Source organism: Crocodylus porosus, unplaced genomic scaffold (assembly GCF_001723895.1).
Source record: "Crocodylus porosus isolate Cpor-Errol unplaced genomic scaffold, CroPor_comp1, whole genome shotgun sequence".
Classification (NCBI taxonomy): Eukaryota; Metazoa; Chordata; order Crocodylia; family Crocodylidae; genus Crocodylus; species Crocodylus porosus.
Genome location: NW_017728947.1, coordinates 102,690,205 through 102,708,263, shown reverse-complemented (window position 1 = coordinate 102,708,263; position 18,059 = coordinate 102,690,205). Strand labels below are relative to the sequence as shown.

The window sequence follows — 18,059 nt, the reverse complement described above, 5'->3', positions numbered from 1 at the left end:
CTTTCCAATGACGACACTGGTGGAAAGGTCAAGACTCTGTTTTACAAGCAGTGTTTCTCATTGGTGTAACTATTTCTATTAGGCACGAGTTATTTTTAACCAAAGCAGCACACTTGATTACAACCTCCAGCTTGAATGTTGTTATACCGGTATAGCTCATTTCCATTCCTGTACAGGAACAGCTACAAGAACATAACTGCGTCCACACTACGGGAGAGGTCAGAGCTAAAAGTTGGTGAAAGTGGGAAAGCCCCGGGTCACTCAAGGCCCCACAATGAGTTAGTGCTGGAGCACAGAGAGAGTCAGGAGTTCTTGGCTCTCAGCTCTGTGCTGGATTCATTATCCCACATAACCCCTCAATCTTAATAAGCAGCCGCCCAGCAGAAGGGGACCTGGCCTGATTATCGAGAGGCAGCTTTTAAACCGTTTACCTCAGACAAATTAAAGAGACAGACTATACCGTACATCATTCCTTCGCATGACAGCTGCCTTGGCCCAAGGTCACCTTACTCAGCAGGAGCAGCTAACTAAAGAATGGACTAGCTCTTTCATAAAGTTGGTCAGAACATTGTTGTTGTTGTTGTTTTTTTGTTTTGTTTTGTTTTTGGGGGAGGGAAGAGGGGTTTAATGAAAAAAGAGTATCAAACCTATTTTGGGGGAGGTAATTTCCCTCTGTCCCACAACTGAATCTAAGATTTTTTTAAAAATGGAGAGTTCTGCAGGGGTAGAGAAGATAAACACACATACATTCTCATGCGCTCAGGTTTTCGACTTTAAGCAGCTTATCACTCCAACTACAGAAATTTCCGAGGGCCGAAATGACAGGATCTGGGCATACTACAAGCTCCCTTGTAGCACCAGAAGCCTACACTCTACCATGTGCAGAAAGGCTTCTGCCACTACCTGACAGCTGAGGGCATGTGTAGATGCATCCATATCTTCATCCCTCTGGCATGGTACATTCATCAGATGGTACCTTCCCAGCATATAATTGGTGCTCTGGTGGCACAGATGCTTGAGTGGTGCCACGCAGAGCCACAAGAAGTACACAGATGTGTGCAGACTGCGGTGGCAGCTGCTGTCTGCCACCAGAACTTCCAGTGACAGAAGCAGCCAAGGGCAGGCACAGGCTTTGGCAGGAGATTTGTTCTGCTCCCATAAATAATTCCCGCTCACTCAATGGGGTCTACTTTGGCAAGTAAAAGCTATGCATGCACGTCAACATGCACAGGATCGGAGCCCACCAACCTATGTATATAGCGCACATCAGTCAGCTGGCAAGTTTATTACTTACCCCGTTTAAGCTTCCAAGATCCTTCACCCAGTGCTCATCTTTTTCCTTGTCATAGTTGATAACTGCATGCTGCTTATCCACACTGCGGGACTAGAAACAAAGGCATAATGAATTAAAGACTGGTCAGACATAGGATACAATGTTAATCAGAACAGTAAGGGTGATATTCTGCGAGGTTGGTATGAGGGTACTGACAGGAGAGGATTAGACATCATATTATATATGCAGAGGATCAATTAAAAGCCGCCATGGTTGTTCCAAAATATCTCACTGGAGGCAACCAGCTAATCACAGGCTGCAAGCTAAAATGTTTCTCCTAATCTTTCAGATAAATGCCCAGATATATAAGGTTGGTCTCACTCTTTTTTTTTTGTTAATGTGTTACTGTTCAAAAAAGAAAAGAAAATCATTTCAAGCAGCAAAGACTGTAAGCCAGGATTTCAGCATCAACACATACACACACAGCCCAAGGCAATCAGACTGACAACCTAAAGGCAGACGCTCAGCTGGTGCAAGCTGTCAGAGCTCCACAGTTACAACAGCTGAGGCAATGCAGCCAGGCCCTTTGGGACCTCCCCATTTTTCAACATTTCTTTGTAACCAAAGTTTACTTTCCACCTTGTACTTTAAAAAAAAATAAATTCTCTTAAATTGATTTGATTTCAGGGTCAAAAATGGAATTGATTTCAGGATTTTTAAAATTATTTTTTAGGGAGATTAAGCAAAAATCAACTTTTAAACAAATATTTCAGAACACAGGACTGAAAACAACTTCCTGAATTATCCAGTCCAGTCACCCCAGTATTGAAGTCAATCATGTCACAGAAACCTGGTTCATATTAATACATTCTGTTTAATATAATTTATTAGCATCTGACCCAAACCAAGAGGTCTTCTGAGGTGGGTACGTACATTTTCCACTTAATGCTATTTAAATTTCTTTTTGAATAGGAGAAAAGTGCTAACATTTTTATATCAGAAGTCAGTTTGCTATTCAAAATCCATCTCCTGGAAAGACTTGAAGACATCCGTAATTTCTCAAATGCATAATCCCAATGTTTTCACATGAAGCTATTTGGACTTAATAAATTTGGTCTTCAAAAATGCATAAATTTACTATGGGTAAAAGACTATACTCTCTTTTTCTGGGTTTTTTTTTTTTTTTTAAACACATCCTTTATAATTCAAAACATTTAATAAAGGTTACAAGCTGAAGGTACTGATAGACTCTTTACTCCACACTTAATGTAATTTGCAGTTTCCCCATGTGACCCAAATTCTAACGGGAAAAACTAGATCAATCAATGAAAAGTACATCAATATAAAACTCACTGAATACCTGTAATAATGAACATGCCATCAAAGTAAGAAGGCAAGCTACATCAAAACTGTGATGTAGTTTTCCTCTTCCTGAATATCAACCAACCAACTGCTGAGAGAATTAATCTTTTCTCTTCTCCAAGTGTAAGTATATTGGCTTCCATAATGCCATCCAAAAACTGACCCTACCAACTTGCCTATAAGCAAACAGAGGCTAGTACTTTTTTATGAGGATTCTACAGTTGAAAGAACAGAAAGACCTTCTGTCCTGAAAAAAAATATATTGTTACTGCTTGCAGGAATTTTCTCTCCCTTGCAGATGTCAAATGCATTAATAATGTTCCCAACAGCAGATAAATCCTCAGCAAGTTTTGACCCAGAAATCTGCCCTCCAGAATAACCTCAGTGGGTCAATTTGAAACAAACACATCATCAACTTGGAGGTTAGGTTCTCAAGCCACATGACATCCCATGTCATTTATAACATGCTGCAGCAAGCGGACGCTATTGCTTAGATATTGAAAAAAAAACCAGAACTGCCTTGGGCTGTATCACCAATACCAGGTTCTCTCACAAAAAGAGAAAGAAACTCTATATGAGTAGCCTTGGTTACCACTGGATGAAGACCCGGTGAATCTGGATGGACAAAAGTGCTTTTCTGCTGAAACCCCCCTAATTACGATGTCAGCCAATGGACATTTGTTAACAAGAGTGGGCACACCAAGAGGGCACCATGGACATAGGGCAAAGAAGTCACATTTGAAAATATCCTCCAAGACCCTACATGTTAAATCGCCATCCTCCCAGCCACAAACATAGCAGGCCGTGTGACCGAGACCCAAACCAAGGGGCATACAAATACAAGAGGGATCTAATCTTGCAGGAGACTTAACATTTGTCTACACATAAGCACAGAGGAGCCCCCGCCCAGCTGCAGGACCCCCTCGTGCAGCTAAACCAAAATGACAGTTCGTAGGGCTCTTCCCTTGAGGGTACGCAGTTCTTTCCATTACTCAGTAGCACAGCTGAGTGGGGGTGACCTGGGTGCCAACTCTGTGGGGTGCAAAAGAAGCCATTATGCAGTGCTGGTTGATCATGTCACTGCATCTGCTGGCACTGCCCTGGAGGAGCTGCACTGCCACCCCTCTGCCATTGCCTGTTTTATGACTTTTTCTTATTTCTGAGGTAGATGGCTTGCAACAAGACAACTAAGACGTTACTTCTGGGTGTAAATGAGGTAAGTCTGGAACTTTAGCAAAGGAGTGTTGAGAGGGCTGCAGGCCTCAGGATTATGAGCACCTTTTTATTACAGACTGCTTCCTCCAAAGTGTCATTCAAGCATCCCCACTGGGTAGAGTTGAAATCTCCCACCGGGTTTTGCAACTTCAAAGACATCACAGCTGTGCCTGACGAATACACAGCTACTGTAACCAGAAATGGCAGAGGAACCTGTCCTGAAAGATGCTGAGTGCTCACTACTTCACTAGGATTTAAAGGTTCATTGTCACACTAATACTAGGACACTACCCGACACCTTCACACAAGATGCCTCTACATTATAGTCAAGATAAACCCACCGCAGACAAAGGAAACTGCAGGTACTTTGCACCCTGAAGTTTGGAGAATGACGGAACCAAATGGAGAAGAAGGTGAAAGCTACTGCTAAGGTAGGCGCAAGATCATGGCTGGACCACTCACATAAGGCCTTGTGCCTCCCACAATAAAACAGATCAAGGATGTTCGGACTGGGTAGCTCTACAGCTGACAAAAGGGCCTTCCTGGATCTTAGGTTAGTTATTATCAGTAGCGTCAGCAAACGCTGGCAACGCTTGTGGCAGAGCCAGCTCTAACTTCTAGCTACACAACACTGATTCAAGGACATGGCTATTTCCCTACATACTCCCACAAGAAAGCATCAAAGGCACACTCCAATCAAAAAGAAGACAGATTCTACCTTGCACCACAACCTACCCGGTGCAGAAAAAGGGACATAAGAGACATGGATTTCACAGAGTCGGTCCCGTCTCCCTGATTTTCAAGATGCCCTGGACTTGACCCTGATGTATGTTAATGAAGCCTTGGGGCTGGTGGAATATAGCACAGCTAATTTCACCTTTTAGGGGCTACATGCCAGCCACAAATCACTGAAAGGGGGCAGAGAGATACTCCATCCCCCTCCTCCCCCGGAGCTGACCTATGCCCCCTGCAAACCCTTTCTGGGGAGGACATCTCATCTGCAGCCAGATTACATCTACCTGGCTGCCCCTGGGTAGTGCAAAAGGACAGATTTGAGGTGAAGGATCTGGCCCCTAGTCTTGAAGGTACTTTAATGCCTTCTTAAATGCTGATGAGACACAGTAAAATATCAACTGCTATTCAATTAACTCACATGTGAAATACCATGCTCTCATTGGTCCAAACAAGTAACACCACAAGAACCAGTTGCAGGAGGATTTGATAAAAGGAAACTGGAACCAAAATAGCTATAGTCAGTGTAGCTCACACCTTTCGTTGCATCACTACAAACCTGCCACAAGCCACAGTTGTTTGGAACAGGAGCGGCTATTCCAGCATCACTTGCTTTCATAGCAAGTTAGTTTCAGAGGGCACCTATAGACATGCAGTGAAGTTGCTCCGACATGCTGTAATTCCAGCATGTCGGAGCATACCCGATGAATCGAGTCTGCTGAAGCGTGATAATTACCACACTCCAACACGCTCCAACGTCACACGTATCAGCGTCCCTGTGCTGAAAAATGGCAGCGGGGGTGCTTTAACTAAAGCTCGTTTGTTTAGTTGAACAAAAAATGGTGGTGGGGCACTTAATGCCCCTGTCGCCGCTCTTCAGTGATGACGCTCCAGGCCTGTTAACTAGAGTGACTCACAGAGCTGCTCTAATTAAAGTGCACCCCACCCCAGAACAGGCATATAAAACACCCCAAAAGTCAGCAAAAGCAGTTCTCTAAACATCTGGAGGCTGATCAGCCCTTTGTCGTTCTTATTTAGCATAAAATATATAATATCCGACACAAAAAAGAGGGTCCGATAAGTTTCAAGTACTAACAACCACAAGCCACCTTTACCGCTTAAAGTTTGGTGCAAATGGATATTTAAGTATCTGATCTCAATTACGCTAATGAAGTAACTGATGCAATGATAAATACTTATATAAAAATCGCAGCCTCTGCCGTGTGTTGGGGAGAAGGGGAAAGATGCACAATTAAAAATGGAAAAGCCACTATCTAAATTTCCTGCAACAATAAGATGCTTTTTAATACACATACACAACACTGAACTGTTTGATCACAAAGCAAAAAACAACCCCCATGTGCTAACAGCTGTAACCTAAGGGCTAAACATTCAAAACTAATACAAGTCTCACTTCTATTCCACTTGGAAAAAAGACAAGGAACAAGACTGCATCTTTGCCTTTGAGGTGGGGGTTGCACTCTTCATTTCTGAGCTGCAGAGGAGATAAGGCTGCAGGGTGCTAGGGGCCAGGATAGGAGGAGGAATTTAAAGTTCTTCCCAGCCTCAGCATGGAACCTACTATCAGTTCAAACAACTTTTCATGTGCTCTGTTGGCATGCTGGATAACTGTGCTTTCTGAAGTGTAAACCTGGAAAACGAATCAATACAATGCTGATTTAATAATATTCATTTTCTAGCTACACTAGCACTTCATGTTGTGCTAGACAGTGCTAGAAATACTAGCACTGTCTGCAGTCATACACACTATAATAAGGTACTTTTTAAACAACCAAAACTCTCAAGTAGACAGCCAAAGAGAAAGAGACAACGTGTCATTCTGCTCACCTCCCTAAAGCCTAAATGAAATATGGACTCCTCCAAATCACAAGCAGGGATTTCCTGCTGTACACCACAAGCTTAGTATCTAAATGGGTATATGCCAAACTAAGGACTTGCCCCAACCTCCTCTGTCAGCTTTATCCATCACTTTGAACATACATGTGGGCAAGGTGCTGGCTTGAGACCCCTGAAATTACTATATCAGTCATGCTCCTGTTGAGTCACAGCCAAAAGCAGTGTGGATCCGCAGCTCAGCAGTCTAAAACAGCAAGTCTCCAAAGCAGCGCATCTTATGTTAACATGTGTCCTACAAAGAACTCTATGGCAGATGTTGATGGCTTCACGTGCGGGACAGGTGCCATGCTACGTATGGACTAAGAAACTGAGATTAAAAAAAAGTGACCAGACACGTAGACAGCAAAGCCACAAAACTGCTTGGGAAAGGGAAAGGATAGGGAATGTATGAAGTAAAGTCTCTTTCATTGCCCCACAGGACTTGGTTACAATCACAGCCCAGTTACAGGTACTGTTCTGATTTTCCCAATGTCAGCACAGTTCCCATGGGCTGGCCTTTCTGCTCAGACTCCGCTCACAGGATCCAAACTTGGACCTTGGCCCTGGCACAGCCAGGAGACACCATGTTATTGGAGATAAAATAAATAAATGAGGACAGTTACTGTATGCTGCTCACAAAGGACAGCATGACGCGCCTCCCTGGCCCTCGGATAACTGCAGCACACTGGCAGCAACAGGAATAAACATTCATTCTTAGAGAAGTATTTTCCATACAAAACAAGCTACACTGGTGTCATGAACACTTGCTGCTGAAGCGTTCTGCGCAGCCAGTGCTCCAGCATGGAAATACAAACCCCTTCACATCGGCCTTTAAAGAGAGACACAAGCAACCTTAACACCTCCACTCCATTCTGAAATATGATTAGCTATTGCTGTTAAAACTAAGATCCAAGCTTAACCTCTCATAAAAGCTATAACTGGCTAGATTTCCCTACCCCACTGGTTATTTTCTGCATTTTGGGTCCGTTTAAGTTTTTCTCCAAATTAGTCAGTCAAGCCCCCATCCCATGTAGTTTGCATGTGTGACACACTCACTCTGCACCGAATTCATGGGGGATACAAGCCTGGTAGCACAATGGGTTACACAGCCTTGGTCCCAAACTGTAGAAGCTCATCACAGTCAAGATGGTGGGCATCAATGGTACCACTGCAAGGTCAGTGACTCTGGTTACATCCAGCTCCTCTTCAGGCCCCTCTGCCATTTGCCACTTGGCCCCTACCGTCAGTCTATGTTCCAACCTACCCAACTCTGCTATCTTTTATTCATCCCCTCCCCACTCTCCCTCTGCTCTCTTGTTTAAGCAGCTCCTCCACACAGCAACAAGGAGGCAGACATTAAAAAAAGAAACACACGCAGGAAAAATGCAACTGTAACCCCCAGAACTTGGCAAGGGGACTCAGAGGCTGGCGCCATAACCAAAATGACTTAAGCCATTACTTGGACATAGACAAGATTTATGGCGGCTGGTCTCCCTTTATTGAAGTGGAGCTCTTACAGCTTTGTGCTAGTGGCCACTCACCACTTATCAAGAGGTCCAGACTAGCCAGAAGGAAATACATTTTGGCAGAATTCAGCAACTCGGGAGCTAGACTCTTCCAGCACAGGAGGCTTATCCAGATCACATCCAGAACTTCCCAAGATAATCGTGTGTCTGTAGTTCACTGTCAGTCTTGCTTCCCAGGTACTGCAGCCTCCATGTCCCCCAGGCTTCCTCAATTCTGCAATCCATTCAGAGAGCTGCCACAAAAGCCTGCTTTGTATGTTTGCTAGGGGAATGGAAACACTCATGTCTCTTCACACATTCAAACAGCATAATCTGGTCCTACTTCAGACATGTTTGCTTGTTGATGCTTGGCCTTCACTTCCAGCCTATGCTTTGATCCACAGAACTTCACTCCTACCTCCTTCTCTCATTTAATTCAGCCCTTTATCAACTTTCCCGTGCTTGTGATGCTCAGCTCTCCACCTACTTCATGTCACACTACTGCCCAGCTCCTCCCATGCATCTGGCCTCCCAATGCATCCTCTCTCAGTGAGCTGGAGAACCCCAATTCCTCCCAGGCCAACCAACTAGAGACAGTGGAAAATGCTGAAATGGAAAAACCAACACTACACTCAAACATTGTGGAAGAATGTGGACATACACTAGCCCCACTTGTGTCCCTTTACTTGGTGTTGTAGCCTGCCTCACATCCCCCATTTAAACATGGTCCACTGTAGACTGCAGACTCGCCAGAACAGGATCTTTTGGCTTCATAACTGTCTACAAAGCATCTAGCTCACTAGTGATAGTTACTGAATTACTAGAGTAGGTTCTAGGAAAACATGGAGTCAGATACACTCCAAGGAGAGAAGGGAAGCAAGTGGTGTGGGCACACAACATGCTACTTCACTGGTACATTATGGATGGAGCATAGATTCACCCTGGCCACACTCCACTGGCTCCAGGAAATGCCTTTGCAGGAAGAAAGCAGGGGCATTAAAACCAGTGAACAGTCTCTGTGGCTTCTAGTGAGGCCTCCTGAGATAGGGGATTACCAGAATGGGGGGAACGCTTCAGCATGTCAGTGAATCCACCCAAAGAATATTAGGAAAACTAAAAATATAACCAAACGGATTGAAGAGCCTACATGTCAGCTTTCTCCCAGCTTCAAATTTGCATGCTTATTATTCTATAGTCATTCTGTACATCACTCATATAACATGGGGTAGGCAAAGTGGGACATGTGCCCTGAGTGCTACCCAAGTGGAGATATGCTAGGAGGACAGGATGCAAGCACCTCACGCTGGAGCTACTGCTGCTGCCTGCCTCAATATGCCTGCACCTTCCAGCTGCAAGCAGCAGCCAGTGCAGGCATTGTGCATCATGAAGCACAAAGTATTCTGGGAATCAGAGTTTTGCAGGGTGACAATGGAGTTCACTGTTGCTGGGGGAAGAACTGCCCTGAATTTTGCTGTTGAAACAAGCATTTTTTTTTGCCCTCTGAACATAAGTTGTGGCAAGAAAAAGTGGAGTGAAAGTCTCCCCTGCAACCACTCAGCAGCAGTTAACTCCATTGCCACTCTACAGATCTATGATTCCCAGAATGCCTGGCACTGACTGTTGTTTGCTGCTGTTCCTGCACCTGCAAGCCAGAAAGGCGGGGCTGAGGACTGCTCATGGTGCATTTTTTCCACACTACACTTCTGCTGTATATACAAAGACAGAATAAAAACAACGGTAAAAAAAACATTATTAAGGTTGAAGAGTCAAGCCCTCACAAGTTGCCAGAATTCAAGTGGTCCCTTTGACCATAATTTGTCTCCCTTGTGCACGCGTATATAGACTTCACAATTGCAAATCCAACACTGATAAATGCAACGTAATGCTCATGGGGAAAAAAAAAACCTAGTTATATATACACTTGATGTACAGACTGACTCTGAAATGGAAATTACCATTCAGGAATGGATTTTGGAAGTCATTATGGACAGTTCTTGAAAAATCAATGTGCGGCAACAGTCAAAAAGGTAAATGGAAGGTTAAGAGTTGTTAGGAAAGGAATTGAAAATAAAACAGCAAACATCTCTGTTCCCTTATGCATCAATCCATGGTGCACCCACATCATGAATACTCAAGCATCTCTGGCCAACCCATCTGAAATAGGATAATAGAAAAGGTAAGAGAAGGATAACAAAGATGATCATGAGTATGGAATGACTTCTATACGAGAAGAAAGTGAAACAGCTGAGGTTCTTCAGAAAGAGAGATAACGGGGGGGGGCGGGAACATAATAGAGGTCCATGAAGACAAGTGGTGGGAGAAAAGCGAACAGGGAACTACTGTTCACTCTCTCTCAAAAGAACTAGTTGGACACCTAATGAATGTATCAGGTGATAAAGAAACATGGTTGTTTTGGGGTTTTTTTTAACATAATGCATCATGACCTTGTAGAACTCATTGCTACAGGACACCGAGGTGGCCAATAGTAGAACAAGGCTCAGAAAGGGGTTCAACAAGTTTATGGAGGAAAGGGCCATCACGGCATGTAACATCAGGCTCAGGAAATTCCTAACCCCACAAATACAGGTCGCTACAGTGGCAGCTGTGATTTTTCTGCCCGCCACCAAGTTGGTGCCTGGGGCTGCTGCCCTGGTTGCCCCTCCTTAGCTACACTACTGCCAGCTCCCAATCCTAGTTTCCTCCTGTAGGCTCTCAATCTCCCCCTCAAAATGTTGTTGATCACCTGCTCCCATCTTTTTCTTTCTCAATTCCTTTACCCAGTCTCAGCCCAGCTTGTCGTGGTTCCTAGTTGTGCTCATCCACTCCCCCAACTGTAAATCCATTTCTATCTTCTCACCAGCTGACTGGCTTTCGACATCTCCTCTGATTTCCAGTTCTAGCCTCCCCTCTGCATTCCCAGTCTCCTACTATTACACCTCCCTCCTCTGGCTCTTGTCCAAATCAGGTACAAAGAGAAAAGCTTCCTTGTCTGTGTTACCAGAATGCCAGAGCCCTGCTCTCAGCCCCAGTGCCTGGCCAAACCCTGAAGTTGGGAACAGCCATTATAGGGAAAGCCTGGCTCTGTCCATAAAATCCAGTGTCACAGAACTCTCCAGCACCCCTTGGAGATGGTAGTCTGGTCAGCACCAGGAGCTGAGACTCAGACTTGCTCAGCAGACATACGGTCCATTGTCTCTACTGATCGTGTGAGAACATCACCTTTTCAAAGGCTTATTACCTGGCCACATGTGGGCAGAAATTCATGAGACTATGAAAAGGCAAAACCATCAGCTGAAGGCCAGCACCAAATTTCAAGTCTCTGCTCCAAAGCAGTGGAACTTTTCAAAGAAAAAAAAAAAAGTCACCATAAGTTTTTAACAAGGACGAAGTAACTGCATTTTTCCTTAGGCCAGTCCAAGCAATTAAAGCTTGGCAGAGGTTTAAGCAAGTGAGAACAGGGTCTTATAATGGGATGTGCCACCCAACCTTAATAACAGCAGCACCACAAGCCCCACCTAAAATAAAAATTATTAGGCAATCTTAACTGCAAGCGTAACTGCCAGGTGCCATCTGTAATTGGTGTTCAGACATGCAGTTTTATGCAAGGTAGATTAAAAGCCATACACACACAAACAGAGCTTTGTTCCACAGAACCAGTATTTAAGGGAGTGCTGCTCAAATGTTTTATACCAACATTTTTTTGAAAAAAAAAAGTCATTTTTGTACCACGGCAAAAACCAATTATATGAAATATTCTCTATTTTAGTTTAAATGTTCTGACTTTTTTGACAAAAAAAAAGAAATAGATTTTCTGGGAAAATGTTTGTTTCATTAAGAATTTTCAGTTCATGAAAATTATTATTTTTTAAAACACCCAAATACCAACCAGATTAAGCAGAAGATGAGATCTGATAAAACTGCCAATTATATTTTTTCACAGAAGTTTTTTTTTTTTGCGGGGGGAATATTCAATTTTCTCTCAAGTTTCTATTAAAACAGTTTTCATCTGAGCAGAGGTGAAAATAGGGGGACATACTTCAAAAACAAACAAACAAACAAAAAAAACTTTTTAAAGTTCAAGACAAAATTTAATTGGGCTGGTTTACTAATTGAAGCCTGATACTGATACCATGACTGCTTGATGATACTAAATAGATAATCCCGCAGGAATCAGGGTGATTATTCACAGAACACGATTCCTCTCAACGTAACAATGAGAGAACTGAGCCCAGAACCAAACTGAATCCTCCAAGCGAAACCTCAAAATATAAGTTAGATTTAATTTCCTTCCCTTTCAAAACCAATGCAAGCCACACAATTACTTGCACTAAACTCCTTACCACACTGAAAAAATATTTTAAATATTTCTAATCCTTTCAGTACTTGCAGATTTCCAGAAAGATTATGTTTCCCCACTAGCAAACCCATTCAATCTCAAGCTTGAAGGCTACAATTTTCTTCAGCTACTTGTTTGCCAACAACAGTTCCTGCCTGAAATACATGAACACGGGTCAAAAATAAAGCATGCAGCATCCCTTTATAATTTATTAAATATTCAAAAGGAGAGGGGGGGATATTTCTTTCTTGAGGAGTGTTTTTTTTAATTGGACCGACCGCATGCAGCTTTCCTGAACCATTAAGAGTATGTCACTCCAACATTATCTTGTTAAAAACGAAAACAAAAAACCCCCCAAAACCCCAACAACGACCCCACTTTCTGACTGCTTAGGGATCCAATAAGTGGATGATGTAAAGTAACAATTAAAAGGTATAAATAAGAATCTACCCCAAATAACTCCTAGAGCAGTAAAATCAAAGTTGACCAACTCACTGTGAGCTTCTTTACACAGGGACTGCTATGGCAGCATGTATTTGTTCACTGCCCAGCACACAGGATTGTGACACCACTGTAGTCTAGCTGCTAAGACAACCATCTGCCCCATTCCCCTGACAATGCCAGTCTTCTCTGTGCTGTACATTTACTAGGAATAAGCCAATTCTAAAGTTTCTTCCCTCAAAAGCATGCTCACAAATCAAACTAGCCCTACAACAAGGATTATGATACAGAAGGTGAAAGCTAATAGCATTGGTTCTGGTTCAACATCCCCACAGAATTTTGCCAATGCACCTCGATGAAAACGTGCAGCACATCTACATTTAAGGTGAACTGCAGTGCCAGTCTGCATAAGGGCTTTGTGACATGGGCAGCCATTGTAGGAAGGTTTATTTTTAGGTTCTTGGCTTCTATCTGCTTGCACTCAACTTTGCAAGCATCCACTTGACATGAGAACTTGTGCCGTCTGTCCCAGGTGAACTCGTACTGCTTGGAACACAAGCCAGCTTTGAGGAATGTCTCTGGAGGTGAAAGGGGCGAAGAAACAATCCTCCATGCTGCTTGAAATGAGAACTGAGGTGCCATCTGAAAAAGGTGCGTTACTGAATTAACATGCTCAGACAGGGTCACTGCAATTTGCTTCATGAACATTATCAGCTCATCAGCCTAAACAAACAGTCCAGAACATTGCTTCTGGATAAACAATTTAGTCCCTGCAGAACCACTGCCCTGTCTCAATTACATCTTCCTTGCAGATCCCACTGTAGCACCAACTAAATTCCTGTCAAATCCTACTTTGTGTCCCCCAAGTGAGATCTGTGAAGAAAAAAGCATAACTTGAATGTAAAAGGATCCCCACTGCCAGGCTCTGGTACTCCAGGTGCACCATGTCAGACGTGTCTCAAAGCAGCTCCTCACTAGGAAGTCTTCTATGTGGCATGGAGAGGTTCAAAGCCCGAACAATTCAATCTATTAATCCTGCTCAGCACTGCCTACAGCAATTTTTGGGCCCAGGCCAAAGTCTTTGGTTGGGACCCTTTTTGTTAGCTGGGCCACACACACAACTCTTTACAGCTCCCAAATTTAGGATCGTGGCTGCTTTAATTATGCTAGTCCCAGAATGGTTTTAAATTTCAAAACATCTGGAAGCTTTATATTAAAGCCATTCCTGATCCAAAAAAAGCAGCCAGTATGAGTCTCTCTGAATGCCAAGGTGTGGGACAATATTCCCAATTTTCCCCTCTTCTGTGGGCAGCGCTGGCCCTGCTAACACCTGACTATACAGACGTCTAGATCTTTAAGAATGACTAAAACTGGGTATCTCCATTATTAGGTGCCCAGATTAAGACATCTGATTTTCACAAAGTGCTTAGCCCATCATCCTATAAAAGTCAGGTTCTTTTCAAAGGGCCCCAAATTGTATATTCAAAGGTCAAAGTCCTTTTGAAAACCTTGGCCAACAAATGCATTTTCTTCCTTAGGCTACAATAAGAGGATGGGGGAAAAAAACCCAAGGATTTTGTCCAGATTAATACAGCCTTACAGAAGACACCAGGATGTTTCTGACAGCTCTTGCGTCTCACGTTCCAGGCAAACATGTAAAAACACAAGCTAAAACAAGATTGCGTTAATCATGGGGAAACCCAAACAACTGATCTGCCATCCACCCATCACAATGCTGGAGTTTCAAAACCTGGAATCCCGCTCTAGCTGCTGCATGCCCTGAACAGCAGCAGAGTGACTTGAGGCACATCAGAGTTTCTCTTCTGAAAACGCCTACTCATATTTTGTCACAGATAATCCAGTCTATTAAGACTTAATCTTCTTTAAAGATACAGTTCCTCCCAACTACAAGTTCTACCCACTAAACTCTCTTCCCATTCACAAAGTCCCTTCAACTACCCCATAAAATCACCCACCTGGAAACATATTAGGAAAACATTTAATATGCGTCTCTACACAAATTAGCAGATGGAAGCAGGGAATGGAACCCAAACTGTGCAAACAGTTAGCTCTCTGCTGACCACCACTAAATGCTACCACCAGTGGTCCATGGACCACTGCTTGGAAATCTCTGCTTCAAATAGCCTAATCCAAAAGTTTCGGTTCTGAACATCCACAAAGCAACTAGGGGAAGCTAGTCTGCCAGTTGTGCCTTCAACGATACATAATGGACTTCACGTGAAACATCAGACCACCAAAGCCTCAAAAAGGTAGATTTCTCTGGGGTGGGTGAGCGAAATCACCTTTCTGCACAAGTAATACAGTAATTCTGACGGATAAAAGGAAGTCACTTAATTCATTTTAGACAGTAAGATTGCTACATGGAGCACAAATGCTTCCTTTCAGGTTAAAGACCCAAACCAGGGACTTAAAGCACTGACAATATAATTAAACTTTCAGTTAGCAACATACAAAATCCAAATGTGCCAATGCACGGTACATGCAGCAAGAGCTGCATGAGAAAAAGTAGCTGAACCACTCTGCATACCAGGACTGGATTGTGTTCCCTTTGTGGAGTACGTATGCCAAGGTCAGCATTGTTAGTCTGTTTCATTTGATTTACAGCCAGTACAACACTGATTCCCAATCTAATGACAAGGCTGTTTGCAAACATTTGCTGTCACTTTCACCAGTGCATTAAACCTTTGGGGTGTGGTGCACCGAGTTTAAAATCAAGTTCTCATTAACTAGAGAAATAATTCAAACCAACCAATACCTCTACAGCATCTACCTCACCTTTACTTTACACTTGTTATAAATACCCCTTAAAGGTGCAATGGATATTACATCGGAAGAGATATTATTAAATGCACACTTACCTGGAGCATTAGTTCACATTCATCTCTGCCGACAAATATCATCTCCCGCGGGAGGCGGTGGCGAATGCCAGTGCTGCTCACCAGGAACCACGAAGTGACACTCATTTTGGTGTTTGGCACTTATCCTTTAAACATCCTGAGAAACAAAACACATGTACATGATGTTCTTTAGTTCACTGGCCATCCATGGAAGCAAGTTCACCAACAGCACTGACCTTACTCTGAAAGCATGGAGGAAGGTGTGGGTTAATAGGTTAAAGGATCTAACAGCCTGAAAACTGAAGCTACTTGAATCCAACAGCCTGAAAACTGAAGCATGGGGAAGAAGCAGAAATTCAACCCACTGTGTGCTCCAGACTAGTAGAGAGCACAGTTTCAGCTTCCTCTATCTCTATACTTAAGATACCTTGTCAGAAACTACTAGCTGTGCTAACTCAGAAACTGCCCAGCACAGGACAGGGATGTAATATTTCCTCTTGCTTCTTCTGTGTGATACTCACATCACAGATCAATGCACCAGGGAGTGGTGGAAGGAAAGTAGTACCCTCAAGCTTGTAGTCTACATCCCCCGCAGATCGTGGGAGTAGGAAGAAGTCCCATCTTCCACCTCAGTGAGCTGGCCAGAGTGGTGCTGATACAAGGTGAGTGATGAAACCTTCTACTAATCCACTCCAATACCAGATTATTTCCCACATACCAAGGCAAGAGGAGGAACCATGGGACGAACTATGACACTCTAAGTCACAGTCTGCCACTGCCCCAGGCTTTCCTTTAATACTGGGCAGATTATAATACTGCAATCTAGTCCTAAAGAAACAGCAGAGATCAGCAGAGCTGACATCTAAAGGGAAAGCTGTAAGCAAGTGGCCAACCAAACCTGTTCATTGCCTTGCTCACCCCTCAGGTTTCTGTTGTCCCTGGGAAACAGCATGAAGAGCAGCAAGCCACTGGTGACATTTGTTTCCTTCTCAGTCTCTCTCAGGCCCCAGGCTCACCATCTCTTTCCCCTGAAGAAAGAGAGAATGGACTATCACAAATCAGACTCCCTTTCTTCCCCAATCCATTTGATTTTTCCCTCCCTCTTCTCAGCTCCCGCCTACAATATTCCCCCGAGTTAAGTTTAGTTTTGTTTCTAGGTGGGCTGTAGACAGGAGAATTAGACCTTATTGTCCTGTCATCTCTGCTCTGCAATAGTTTACTGCAACCCTGATAAACCAGAATTCCCTCCTGTCAAGGGAGGAAAGGCCTGCAATGTCAATGTATTAAAGAAATGGGAATCAATGACAGGAACAAAGAAAAGACAATTTAATAGACCAAACGGCTCATAAATCTTTGCCTCTCTTTGAGGATCTTGGAGAATATTAGAGATGCTACTTATACTCCAAAGCTTTATGCATGAAATCATGAACTACCATGCTCATGCAAAAAGATGCATTGAACAGCTTGGGTTTGGATCTCAGGCATCGCATCCTCTTGTTGGGTAGTCTACAGAGGCAATCCTGTACCACTAAAAATGCAACCACCCATCTCAGGTACACCAAGTACTTTTGTCATGAACTCCTTGGGGTTGGGGTCCTGCTCTCACCTGCATCTGGCATCACACCCACCACCAGTGCTTCAACAACCAGAACTACCCAAGCATCCCTGGCCTGCCTGATTTTAGTAGCTGTGAATGCCCTTGAGCTACACAAGTCCTTTGCATCCCTTTTCAGCCCTTCCTCCTTTGGCCGATCAAAGAGCCAAGGGGCCACCGGGCAGAGAAAGCTCCCTGGCCTCTGCGGACAGCCCGTCGCTGCTTCTCAGTCCCATTGCTCATCATCTCCAGCCGCGCACACCCCAGGGCCACACACACTGACCACACTTATGCACACACGTGTGCACAGACGCGTGCACACATGCATGCATGCGTGTGTTTGTGCATATGTGCATCTTGGATGTCACTCTACTGTCCCATCACTTATCACCTCCAGTCTTGTGCACCCAGGGGGGCCTGGCCCATTCTCAGACACACAAGCACACATGCACACACGCAGGCATCTTGGCTGTCACTTTGCAGTCCCATTGCTTGTCACCTCCAGCCTTAAGCACCAGGGAGAGGGGCCAGGGCCATTCCCCCCATACACACACACACACTGCTTCCCTCAATACAGACCCATGCATGCACGCGCACACACACTGCATGCACGCGCACTCTGCTTCCCTCACTAGACGCACACATGCAATGTAGACACCCACACCCTACGCACGCACACCCACCCACACCCAATGTACACACACACACACACACGCCCGCACACCCCCAATGTACACACACACACACACACACACTCTGATTCCCTCACTACACACACACACACACACTCACTCACTCTGATTCCCTCACTACACACACACACACACACTCACTCACTCTGATTCCC

At 44.0% G+C, this 18,059-nt stretch overlaps 1 protein-coding gene across 5 annotated transcripts in view; it reads right to left on the bottom strand.

Annotated features, from left to right (window-relative positions):
- The window catches only part of CEP170B (centrosomal protein 170B), a 79,243-nt gene extending 61,836 nt beyond the window's left edge, over positions 1-17,407 (bottom strand). For 4 of the 5 annotated variants that reach the window (XM_019550802.1, XM_019550804.1, XM_019550805.1 and 1 more), the window contains exons 1-3: positions 16,537-17,407; positions 15,640-15,775; positions 1,295-1,384 (exon numbers count right to left, since the gene is read on the bottom strand). In XM_019550802.1, coding sequence (XP_019406347.1) covers positions 1,295-1,384; positions 15,640-15,744 — 195 coding nt within the window. In that variant the 5' untranslated portion in view covers positions 15,745-15,775; positions 16,537-17,407. Of the gene's footprint in view, positions 1-1,294; positions 1,385-15,639; positions 15,776-16,516 lie in introns of all 5 variants that reach the window. The other variant, XM_019550803.1, reaches the window with a different exon arrangement.
- Between the last annotated feature and the right edge of the window lie 652 nt (positions 17,408-18,059).